The sequence below is a fragment of the Lacerta agilis genome, chromosome 8, assembly GCF_009819535.1.
Source record: "Lacerta agilis isolate rLacAgi1 chromosome 8, rLacAgi1.pri, whole genome shotgun sequence".
NCBI classification, from domain to species: Eukaryota; Metazoa; Chordata; class Lepidosauria; order Squamata; family Lacertidae; genus Lacerta; species Lacerta agilis.
Window position 1 is genome coordinate 62,387,913 of NC_046319.1, and position 12,631 is coordinate 62,400,543.

A 12,631-nucleotide genomic window follows, 5' to 3' on the forward strand; every position below is an offset into this window, starting at 1 on the left:
CACTGCTACCAGACCCTCCCAATTTGTGATGTAATTCTGATGTATGGAGGGGTGGTCTTGAGATGGAGGGGGGCAATTTCAAAAGTCTATATAGGAGCTTGTGCGCCTTTGTTCGTGGTCTTTTGCTTGCAAGACACCCTGCTGCAGCAGTTTTTCAAATAAAGGGCTATCGCCTTGCCTTGGGAGATTCTGTATCGTCTCTATTTATTCATAAGTGCTCTTGAGAGGAGGGGAGCCCTACTAAGGCTCTCCCCCGGGTTCATGGACTCCTTTCTGGGGTTGAACCTAATTTTTATATCAGTCTGACTTGGAATAAGGCAGCTTCCTAAGTATTAGGAAAGGAGGTTAATGAACCACCAGAACTGTGTGTGGGGGAGGAGAGGCCAGATCATTCCACCTGGCAAACCAAAATGCTTGCACTTAAGGGAACGATCAGAAGAGCACCATGCTGAATTCCTCCCTGGACAGCACTGTAGTGGCAAATTCAGACAGCCAGAGCAACACACCCTTCTAAGATTATGTAATAATTTTAGAAGGCTGTATCACCCCATAATTGTACAACAATAATAATTAGGGACACATTGGAACAATCACTGCAGCTCTCCATGTGTTGCCTTTCAGCTAGATCTACTATTACATACATGCAAATGATACGGAGTAGCTTCTTTCTAAGTGACTTAAGTTGCGCTTCCCTTGAAGTTCCTTTGTACGTAACAGAATTTGCACACTGTTTTCTTGAAATGGAAGTGCCTTGTGTTTTCAGTGTTGCCAAATGCTTAGCTTTGGAGCATACAGAACCACCCCGACTCCTCCGGGTTGTTCCCACGTTCCTTCTGCAGAGTGACCCTAGGAACCCATCCTCAGGAGCTGTCTCACCTCCTTTCATTCTGCTTGACCCCCAACTAGCACAAACAGTGAGAAGACTTCTTCTCAGTGGCTAAAAAGCTTTCACTTCATGCTGTTTCACTTCTAGGACGATGCTGCAGAAATAGTGACAGGACTTTGACACACACACACCCCAAACCTGGGCCACTGCACCTGTGTCCCTGGGGCACCCAATGAACTTGAATAGTGGGAGATTCGGGACTTTTTCACACAGATCATTCAGGGTACAGCCATCCTAGGCCTCCAGCATGAGCCACTGAAAATCAACAATTCAAAAACACTCAATGCCAGTACATCCCTGGATAGCTCAATTGGTTAGAGCATGGTGCTAATAATCCCAAGGTTGCAAGTTCAATCCTCGCATGGGACAGCTGCATATTCCTGCATTGCAGGGGGTGGACTAAGTGATTCTCAGGGTCCCTTCCAACTCTACAGTTCTATGAGTCCTATAAAAGTGGAATGAGCAGGGATGGGGGAACCTTGTACCCGAGGGGCAAAGGCCCTCTATCTGGATCTCTATCTGGATCTCTTGGCCACACCTCTCACAAGCCTCACTTCCCTCCCAAAAGGTTTTTACCTGGCTCATAATGCTTCCTGCTTGCCTGGATGGAGGACAGAAAGGGGTGGGGGGGTTTCTGCAGAAACTAGCCTACTGCAGGAAGGATAAAATTTGCATTAATTGCTCCACCCACTTTTGCCTCTGCCCCACCCACCGCTTGCATACGACCCTCAGAAGGCTTCTCAGAAAGGAATGCGATCCTCACACTGAATTTTTTTTTTGTGCCCTTATGGTAGGGGGATCATCTGTTCTATATGTGGCTGAATCTTGAGACCAGAGAGCAAGACTGTGGAATGATGCTCTTAACCAATTCATTGTTTATGTCATTTGGTGTGGGTGTCTGTACAGGGAGTGGTCATTTATAATTTCCAGTGCTCAAGTTGAGGCCCACCCAGAATTTAAAAGTTCCGAAGGTCAGAGTTTCACCACCTGATCTCTTTTGCTACCTGATTTTAGCAAAGGAATTCCCCAGAATCGTAGTTTTGCAAGAGGGCAGGGTTAGGGTTAGAAGACAGGAAGAGCTGGGAAGTCCTGCCAGTCTCAAAACTACAGTTCCCAGGAAGCCCCAGGGAAACGCCATTCTCCAGGTTTACTTGAAAGCAGGTTTCAGCCTTTTGATACATCTGCCCAGAGCATCTGGGTGGCAAAATTAACACTCTTATTTGTGACTCTGACCACTGAAGTACAATTGACTCATGTTTTTGCCCTCCCACATACTCTCATGTGGTTCTGAGTGAAACTGCAGCTGCTGTTTGAGCTGTGGTTTTCTATACAGGACACACATGGAAAGTCACTCTGGCTCTGCCAGTTTGTCAAGCTCAAAAGGGAATGAGAAGTCCTTCTACTAGAAAGGCTGCTACACCTGTTATCAAAAGAGCGCGCACAATTTTATGTACTCAAAAAATTCACAAAATAAGCCAGCCATGCATTTTTTTTAATTGATTGGGAAATGTAGCAGGAATTTTCACAGTACAGAGTCTCTCTTCCAACCACTCTGTGAAATTACTTAAGAGGCAGAGCATCTGCCTTGCAAGTAGAAGGTCCCAGGTTCTATCTTCAGGTGGGGCTGAGAGAGAACCTTGCCTGAAATCATGGAGAGCTGTTGCTATTTAGTGTAGACTAGGGTTTCCCAAAGATGCGTCTCCGGCTCTTGTTGGACTACAACTCCCATCATCCCTGACCACTGGTCCTGCTAGCTAGGGATGATGGGAGTTGTAGTCCAACAACCGCTGGAGACACAAGTTTGGGAACCCTGGTGTAGACAACACAGAGCTAGATGGACCGGTGCCTTGACTCCAAGCAGCAAGTATCTGTGACAAGTCAAAACACTGTGCATTTCCCAAACTATTTCAATTGCTAAAGCTCCATTGTGTGCTCACTATGACAGGTAACAGTGATGCAATATGCCCAGTGAGGAAAAAACACACTAATCATATTCATGTGTGATGTTACTTGGTGTCATTGTTCTTCAGTGGGTGCGCACTTCCTTCTTGCAGCACAATTAGGCAAATCTCACCGAGAGGAGAGCAATGCAAATCCCAGCAAGTGTTCCAATCATTGAATGATGCTATCTCTGGAGAAATCAGAGTATTTGCTTTATGTAACTGTTAATACACATTCACAAAGGATTTTGTCACCTGTGGCATGTGGGGAAATGCTTCACAATCTCTGTATCATCTCTGACTTCTGCTATTTGCAGCCAGCCAATACATTGGGTCAACTTTATTTAGGCCAACCAGCTGAGACCTCCATCTTAGGGCATCGTACTGGTTTGCACACTGTAAGCACAAACTTCCTGGGTCAAGCTATCTCCACATCCTTTAAGTGTTTTGAACATGAGATACCGTAGATGAGAACCTACTGTACATCTGCAATACCTCAGCACTGGTTTCTGACTCCCAGCAGCAACCAAAAATTCTCTCTCTTCTAAACTGAGGTGCAGAAGCGAATGAAACTGAGGGTCCTGGGGTGGAACATAGTTCTGATACCAAAGAGAAATTCCTCAGCTGAGCACACAATACAGAGTAGGGCTGAGCCAATATACCCTTCCCAATTCATGGGGTGAAAGAATCTGGAATGTTGCTGGTGACATTGGAAGTTATCTAATCAAGAGGTCACCAGGGTGTGGATAACTGTGACAAGGCTGTCTCCACTGAAGTTATGCAGACCTGGGGTTACAACATAGCCCAGGATTTCCCAACCTGGTACTTTCTCCAGATATTCCGGCCTACAACCACCACCAGTCTCAGCAAGCATGGCCAATGGTCTGGAATGACGAGAGTCTTGGCCAAAAAACAACTGGAGGGCACCAAGTTGGGGAAAGTTGGCATAGTGCATTGGCCCTCTTGGCCTGGCATATCAGAAACTGCCCGAGTCAGCATTAAAGTTGGGGTTGTTGCTTTTTGCTTATACATCCTCCTTGGCTTCCTCTTCATAACACTTTTTTCCAGCTGCCATAACCCTTTATGCAGTGTAGGATACACAAGGGCAACTTTTGCCAACCTCGAGCCCTCCAGATGTTTTGGATTCCAGTTTCCATATGCTGGCAGGGGCTGATGGAAGCTGGAGTTCAAAAGATCCAGAGGCTCCAGGTCGGCAGAAGCTGCACCAGGGTGTGGCCAGAAGTACACCTAATAGCTGCAGCTAGCCCAAGCCCACTTGCCTCCAGATGCAGATGAAACAGAGATTGGCATTACAAGCAAGGGAGGTTGGAACCCGTGGCCTTTGGGGAATGCTGCCCTGGCAGTTTCTATGCATCCTAACTCAAAGATGCCTCTGGATCCACCTGTATGTGTGGGAGTTAAAACTAAAGGCAGCAGCTCAAAATGCCTGCATTCCAAATTACTTAGAGAGTGAAAAGGATCATAGCTCAGTGGTAGAGTATCTGTCTTGCATGCAGAAGATCCTCGGTTCAAACTCTGCCATATCCAGAGTTAGAGAGGGGCTGGGAATGTCCCCCATCTAAAACCCAGTCAGGGTAGACAATACTCAGCTGGAGGGACCTGTTGTGCATTCCTATGTTGCAAAAGGTGGCGATACAAAGCAAATCCTATGAATAAAGTAAATTAAGCAACCCAACAGATGGCCTCATGTTTCTTTCTCTCACTCACTTCATTCCCTGATTCTTTTTTCTAGTCTCCTCTAGAAGAAGACACTGAAGAGCTTCACACCTGTATTGGTCACAGGCTGTGTGCCTAGAAAAGAAGTGCAACAGGCAGATACTCAGCCAGGCACAGCTACACCTTCCACTGCTACATCTGTTGGATTCCTGCCTGTTTCACAGCAGCTCAAGGCACTGATCCTGTTAGGGAGAAAAAAGACTGGCACCCCTACAACATGCCAAAAGCAACATTGCCTTACATCACCTCCAAACACCCTCTCATAGTATCAAGGAGATCTTGGCTTTGTACACTCCATACATTTAAAACACATGGTTTTTCCTCCAAAGAATCCTGGGAACTGTAGTTCTTCCCCTCCCAGAGTTACAACCCGCTTTAAATGTATGGTGTGTATGGAGCCTCAGTTGCTATGATGTAAAGCAGCATATAAATGTCTGGAATGAACATACATTCATACATACAACATTGCTGCATGTGTGCAAATTGTGAATAGCCACTTGCACATATGGAGGGTAATATAACACGTAGAACTGGCATATACCATGAACTCCACACAAAGACAGAGGAGAACATCCAGTCCTAAACACCACCCCACTGACACAAGAGTTTCACAGCTGAAAATGTCTTGTAGATAACAGTGGATCAGTAGATACCAGAAGGTGAGAGGAAAATAGGATTAAATGATGGCATGTCAACATTTCACCAGCCCCATAATCCCATGCTTTTAACAGCATCTTGATCTACCTACACAGGGCCCCACTTTCCTCCATGCAGAAGATAGCACCTCCTTACCCATTTTTACAAACCAAGGGTGACATTCAAGGTTAGCCGTACTCAAAGCAGGCCCACTGATACTAATGGCCACAACCTATCCATTCTCAAAGAAATCAGCCCTGAGTGCTCACTAGAAGGACAGGTCCTGAAGTTGAGGCTCCAGTACTTTGGCCACCTCATGAGAAGAGAAGACTCCCTAGAAAAGACCCTGATGTTGGGAAAGATGGAGGGCACAAGGAGAAGGGGACGACAGAGGATGAGATGGTTGGACAGTGTTCTCGAAGCTACTAACATGAGTTTGGCCAAACCGCGAGAGGCAGTGAAGGATAGGCGTGCCTGGCGTGCTCTGGTCCATGGGGTCACGAAGAGTCGGACACGACTGAACGACTGAACAACAACAAAATTTAGTTGCATCCATTTCAACGGGTCTACTCCCAAGTAGAACTTAGCTGCACACAGCCAAAGGAACAGCTGAAAAAGCACAAGAGCAGGCCAGATCATGCTGCCCAGCTCGGTCATCTGGCAGTTCTTCCTCATCTATTGTAATGATTAGATGGGGCATTAAGGAAGAGCACACAGCAGCTGCAAATCCAATCTCTTGGGCTTACTTGTCAGATTGCAGTCTGCAGCGCCCAGAAATGCAAACGCCACAGCTGCTTTAGCCGGAACCTACTCACCAAAAGCAAAGCTCCACGAGCAGAGAATCAGGACCAAGGCAAGCTTCCTCATGTTTGAGGCTCTTCCTTTTCCTAGCCGGCACAAGACAGCAGAACTTCACATTCTGCTTTTAAGAGGAGCGCGGCCAGCCAATGAGAGAGGCCAAGCGCCTCCCCCCCCCGGGGGTTGGGCCTCGCCTTTCAGAACAGCTGATTACCATATTTCGCAGCGGAGAGGCGGACTTGGCTTGACACCAGCCGGCTTCTGGCACTAAAGGACGCCGACGGTGCGCTCCTAAAGACGCGTCTACTCAAAACTAAACCACATTGCACTCAATGGAGTTTAGATGCAGGTAAGTGGGTGTAGGGCTGCAAGCGCTTTTCTTCATTGAGCGCTTTAGTGCATTCGTACCCCTTCTCCAAGCAGCTCAAGATGGCATGCGTGGTTCTCTCCTCCTCCCCATTTGATCTCAACAACAGCCCTGTGAGGTAGGCTAGGCTGCTGCGACCTGGTCTCCCAAGTCCTAATCTCTAACTTGTACACCACGCTGGCTCTAACCACTACACTCTCCTTTCCTACTGCAACGTCCGTGATGCGGAGAGGGTTTTTAATTTTACTCTTAGCTTCATGGCATGCATCTCCCCACCGCTAATCTGTTCCCTCTGAGGATACTGAAAATACTGTAAATATTTGGGGTTTTGAGAAGACTAGATTCCTCCCCCCATATCACCCTTATTATAATCCCTCTTCCTCAGTTGCTGATAGCCCAACATTCTCTCCACCCTGGACGTCTGCAGGTCTTTGTCAGCCCCCAAAATATTCATTTAAAATATTTATTGGTTGCCCTCCTCATTGAGATCCCAGGGCGGCATATAAAAGCATGAATAAAATAAATCCACACCTACATATAAGAATTAAAAATGCAACAAAAAAGCGTGACAAAATACAACAAAAATGCAAAAACCAAAACCAGATTGGAAACACAAATCTTTATAAATGGAATTTATAAACATACTGTACATGATTATGGGGGAGCATTCTAAAGAGCCTTATTAATACTGATACCAATCAATAGCATCAGTTATTAGATTTAATTACTATTAATTAAAAGTAATATCTTAATAGTAATAATACCTGAATAATACGAATACAAGGAGGGCCTTATTAATAAGTGAATGGTCAGTGTGGCGTAATTAGAGTGCTGGCTAGACTGGGACCTGGGAGACCAGGGTTCAAATTGAAGCACACTGGGTGGCCTTGACCTCACAGGGTTGTTGTGAGGAAAAAAATGGGGAGGGGAAGAACCATGTATACCACCTCAAGCTCCCTGAAGGAAAAGGTTGTTTATTCATGTAATAGATAAATAAATACTGCCCTTTTAGGCAAGACCAAAGATCCACCTGAATCCAGCCTCCCGCCAATAGGAGTTATTCAATGATTTCCACTGATGAATCACTTCCCTTAAAATATGTTGAAAACAATTTCACAGAAAAATCACTGGCAATTAAAAGCAGTTTAAAAAGGACACCATGCAGTAAAAAAAAACAATTGCATAAACGAGAACAATTTCCTATGTAAAAACAGTTTCACTTCTAGTACAGATACAGGGAGGGATAAGTATCCCCACACTTCAAAGGCTTGTTGGAGAAGGAATGTATTCAATGGAGGCACTGGATAAGACAATAGGGAGGTTCCTGTTTGCTGATATGTAAATTGTGTCCATCCTCTTTCCTTCTCCCCTTGCCAAATTGTTATCATTAACCCTCCCCCCTCCCTCTTGGCATACTTGAAATGCATGCAGGAGTCCCTCATAGTTTTAACTCCTACACTTACAGGTGTATCCAGATCATGACTGAGTGAGGATGCATGGAAATTGCTAGGTGGGTTGAACTGCATTCCCCAGAGGCAGATGGTTCAAACCTTGCTTGAGGGATGGGGAGCCTTTTTTTTTTAAGCCAGAGGGCCACATTCCCTTGCAAACAACCTTCTGGGGGCCATATGCCGGTGCGTGGGGCCAGATGCAAACCTTTGTCCAATAGTAGAGCTTCCAGACTGTTGCTATTTTCAGTCACAAACCGGTAAATTCCGGTTGCATAGTTAAAGCCATTTTTTGGAGCTCTGGCGCCACAAACATGCTTCACCCAAAAATATTTGGCTCCCCCCCCCACCCAATGTGATGGGAAAATGCACAGGAAAATGTGAGGTGCCGTTTGCTTTTGTACAATGCAATGGTCATCTTGCAAACGGGACATCTTGCAAACAAAACAGGTTGCCTGGAAATGCTCAGGGTTACACTCCAGCCTTGTAGAAGCCAGAGGTTTTTAAACACATCTCTCTTCATCGCCCTTCCAGGCAAACAGGAGAGATTAGCGCAGTTCAAAGATACATTACAACAGCCAGGCAAAAAAAGCACTCAAGGAGGGCGTGGCTGAATGGCTTATTATGTTAACAAACTGGTAGATCAGGGACAGGGGACTGTGGCCATCCAGATGTTGCTGACTCCGCCCCCACATCCTCATTGGCCATGCTGTGTGGCCGTTCAAGCAAGACTTTAGCCACATATAGATTAGGATCAGCGTGGGAATCCAGCTAAACAAAACATGGTATGTGAATCTGGCAAAGGCTGCTAGATATATTGCTAGCCCCACCCTTGTGCATTCTGTGCTGGGCCATCAAAAAGGGTATGCTGTATCCCAGGTCTTTATATACTGGACAGAGACAGCCTGGGTGCTGCCCTCCCCGCACTCTCATCACCTCCAGTTTAGATTACAGCAGTTCGTTACACATAGGATTTGTGTGTGTATATTCTGCAGCATGTGATTGATGCAATAATACTGCATTAGTGGTGGCTTCAACTGTCCACACATCCTTCCACTTTCTGCCGTGCTTCCCCAATGCTACTGCGCTATTGCCATCTGGAGGGGTACTCTTGCACCACAGCACAACAAAAGCAGTGATTGTGCAAGGAAAAATAATTATATATGAAAAGAGAATTCCTGGGTGCCAATACCCAGGGACGGAGCAAGTACTCTTTGGTGAGTGAACCCCTGCAGATTCAAAGTCACAAAATATGCAGCAAAATAAAGTGTGGAAATATAGGCTGTTAGACCTTTAAAACCGAGAGTTCCAAAACTTCCCTGTTCCCCAACATCTGGTAAGTTAAAAATGGTTTACTTACAAACTCTCCAAAGGTCAGGTCCATGTGATTTTCCATACAGCATTGAGAAAAAGTGTTACAGGCAGTAAAATTTGGCTTAGTTACAGTGGTAAAGTTCCTAAATTGTTGCTATAGAACTCAAGAATGGCTTGTGAGAGCCATGCGGTTTGAGCTGCCACAACCAGCAAAGACTTCCTCGCATGCTGAGCTTCTCAGGTAGACTGGGGGAACAGAGGCTTAATTAACTAGTCCCTCCCAAGGTGAGCTAAGCCTGATGGGACAGCTTACTCTTTGAACTTAACCCCTTCATGCATTAGTTAGACCATAGGTAGGCAAACTAAGGCCCGGGGGCCGGATCCGGCCCAATCGCCTTCTAAATCCGGCCCGCGGACGATCCAGCAATCAGCGTGTTTTTACATGAGTAGAATGTGTGCTTTTGTTTAAAATGCATCTCTGGGTTATTTGTGGGGCATGGGAATTCATTCATTATTTTTTCCCCAAAATATAGTCCGGCCCCCCACAAGGTCTGAGGGACAGTGGACCGGCCCCCTGCTGAAAAAGTTTGCTGACCCCTGAGTTAGACTTAAGGATGTTGGTTATTATGAGGCTAGTTATCTCACAAGCAACACAGAAGGAACCAGTGGCAATTGGTCTATTAGGCCAAATGGGGTACTGCTCCACCAACATCAGGCTCCCCTCAGCCAATCCCTCCGACCTGCGTGCCTTCCTGTATACAGCAACTCTGGAGGGGTAGCACAGCATGTCAGCTTCCTCCCCATGTCCTAGTGTTGCTCTTGTACGACTCAGCAAGGAGGAGAATGGGTACAAAACCAGAGGTAGTTGGCTCTACCTGTCATTGGCTCTGGCTCCACCTGCTGTTGGTCTCCCTGCTTTCTGCCCTACCTGTCCCAAATGCCACCAGCTATCACTGAAAGAAACCCCGGAACGCTAGTGGTATAAAAGGTTGCTGAATTCAGTAGGAAGTTATGGGACAGGCACTGATTGGAAACAAATCTGTATGTCCCCCCTGAAACTTTTGTGGGTGCAAACAGTTGGACGGCATGTAACTGCCCCCAAACCATCATGAGCACAAACCATCATGAATGTACAATGAAAATGATGTTTGCAAGGTGTTGGGGTATTATAGATTGTATAACGAAACAGGGGTGTGTTGAACTATTCTACAATGAGCAGCAGAGGGTGCTACAGACCAAGTTTGTGGTACGGACAGGGATGGGCAAATCCATCACTTTCAGTTTCTCATTTTCCCATTTTTAACTTCAGTTGTCCACATTTCCACTTTAACATGTGATTATTATTTTCACCAGCATTTTTATACTCAGGTTTGTATGCATTGCTGCTTGATATATACAGTCTTGCCAGCAGGTGGGAGACATGTTAAATATTACCTGTGACATTTGCACTAGGAATCCTGTTCCACCTATGAAAAAGCTCACATGTGGTTTCCCTGACATGGGCAAAGATCAAGCAAACAGACTATATTACATTCCAGACACAATCACCCATATGACCGCCTACATTTCCCTCCCAAATGAGTTTTAAGTCCAACATAAATAGAGCCTCTGGTGTAGATTCAAAGTTCCTTATATAAAACTGCAACTGAACATATACCATATCTCATATTAAAGCACCAGATCACAGTTTTTGTAAGAGGTGTAGTGGCTTGGGCACAGATCTGTGGATGCAACAAAAGTTGGGTTACGAGATGAAAACCAAACCCGAGATGAAACCCCAGAGAGCCACTGCCAGTCAGAGTAGACAAGACTGAGCCAGATGGACCAGTGTCCTGACAGAATATAAGGCAGCTTAGTGTCCTCTTTTTGTTGGTGATGCAAATCCTCTTTTCCTGCAATGTCTATCCTACTCCCTGGGCAGAAGCGGCAGCAGATGAAAAGGCCATTCCGCTGACATTGCAGGAGCGCATCTCCAAGCATAATTTGAGCATGCATGCGCTGCCTGGCTCCTTTTATAGTTTGGGAAACAGTTTTGATCCCTTTGATTCCCCCCCAGGGATTTTGCAATGGTTTCTTTAAGCTGTTTAGTGCCATTTGCAGCCTGTACCAACAGCTAATCATGCTTGTTACAGAATAATCTGTGGCTCTTTTCTAATTGGAAGGTGCCCATTCCTGTTGGGGGAAGGGCAGCAGTTCAGCAGTAGAGCATTTGCCATGCATGAAGATGTTCCCAGATTCTGGGGAGGCCAGCCCATTTGGACAAGTGGGGCACTGCCCCACCAAGATCAGCCTGCCCCCCCCCACCTGCCTACCTCCTTACTTACTTACAGCCTGTCTAGGGGGCAGCCCTGACTGTCAGCCGCCTCCTCATTTTTAGCATTGCCTTTGCAGATCTCAACAAGGAGGAAGTCAATGATGGAGAGCAGAGCCAGGAAGTCCATTGTTGCCCAGACCACGTCCTGTTCTAAACAGGAAGTCTTTTATAGCTCTTCCTGCCTCAGAGGAGCCAGTAGCTAACCTGGGGAGCAGTCCAGAAACCAGGAACACTACCAAGAGGAAAATTCTGTATTCTTGGTGGTGACTCACCACCCAAGGCACTTATATGCAGAGCTAAGAGTATATGCAGAGCATTGCAGCCCCAGTGGCTCTCAATTCAAGAGCAAGCTTTTAGTTCATTCTCCCATTCCCACTTGTCAGTTTCTCCATTCATGTTGCTTCCGGATGACCTGTTTATCGAGTATCCGCCATGGTTTCTTTGCATGAAGTTAGATGATGTCAGCAGATAGGGCATTCATTCCAAATTTTTTGTGGGGAGACTAATATTCCTTATCACAAAAAGTGCAGTTTTGGGAGGACATGGGTTTGTAGTGCAAAAGCGCCAGATCAACTTTAATTCCACAACCTGATTGGCTGGTGTCCCATGCCAGTGGCAGTGGTGGGTACCTTCAGGAGCTACAGTTGCAGGAGGTCTAAACCACTCACAAAAATACTCACCAATGCAGGCAGGGTTGCTGGTGCAGCAGCATTCAAGCCATCCAAAGTCAAGGACAGGAAATAAGTCTAGGTCCAAACCTAATCCAAAAGCAACATCAGGAAACAGTTCATGCTCAGTATCACAAAGAGTTCAGCAAGAGATAGGAGCAAAGAGTCAGAGACCTGTGCTGTTTCCAGTGAGTAGAAGACTCAAGAGGAATATCTACTCTGGCCTCTGTAGGAGACTAGCAACCAAACTTAACAAATGCATTTTTCTTGCTAATTGGTATGAAAAGAGGCTAATACCATAGAGCAGTATTGCTGATAGGCAGATACTCAGACCATAGAAATACAATTGGTAGAGAGGGCTCAATGTGATGTCACTTCCCCTCCTCTCCAGGAGAGGAAGCAACTTATAGCATTTCCTGTTCCTCTCTCTCTCTCTCTTAAACTTACTTGACAAGTTGTTGCTTGATTTTCTATTAAGTAGCGTAAGAAAGGGGAGCCAGCTTACTTCATATCTGGACTTGCT

At 45.9% G+C, this 12,631-nt stretch overlaps 1 protein-coding gene across 1 annotated transcript in view; it reads right to left on the bottom strand.

Annotated features, from left to right (window-relative positions):
• Window positions 1-6,110, bottom strand: part of LOC117051479 (digestive cysteine proteinase 1-like) — a 30,264-nt gene extending 24,154 nt beyond the window's left edge. Inside the window, exon 1 of the mRNA XM_033157886.1 lies at window positions 6,015-6,110. Within this exon, the coding sequence (XP_033013777.1) occupies window positions 6,015-6,066 (52 nt within the window). The 5' untranslated portion in view covers window positions 6,067-6,110. The remainder of the gene's footprint in view (window positions 1-6,014) is intronic.
• Window positions 6,111-12,631: the final 6,521 nt, after the last annotated feature.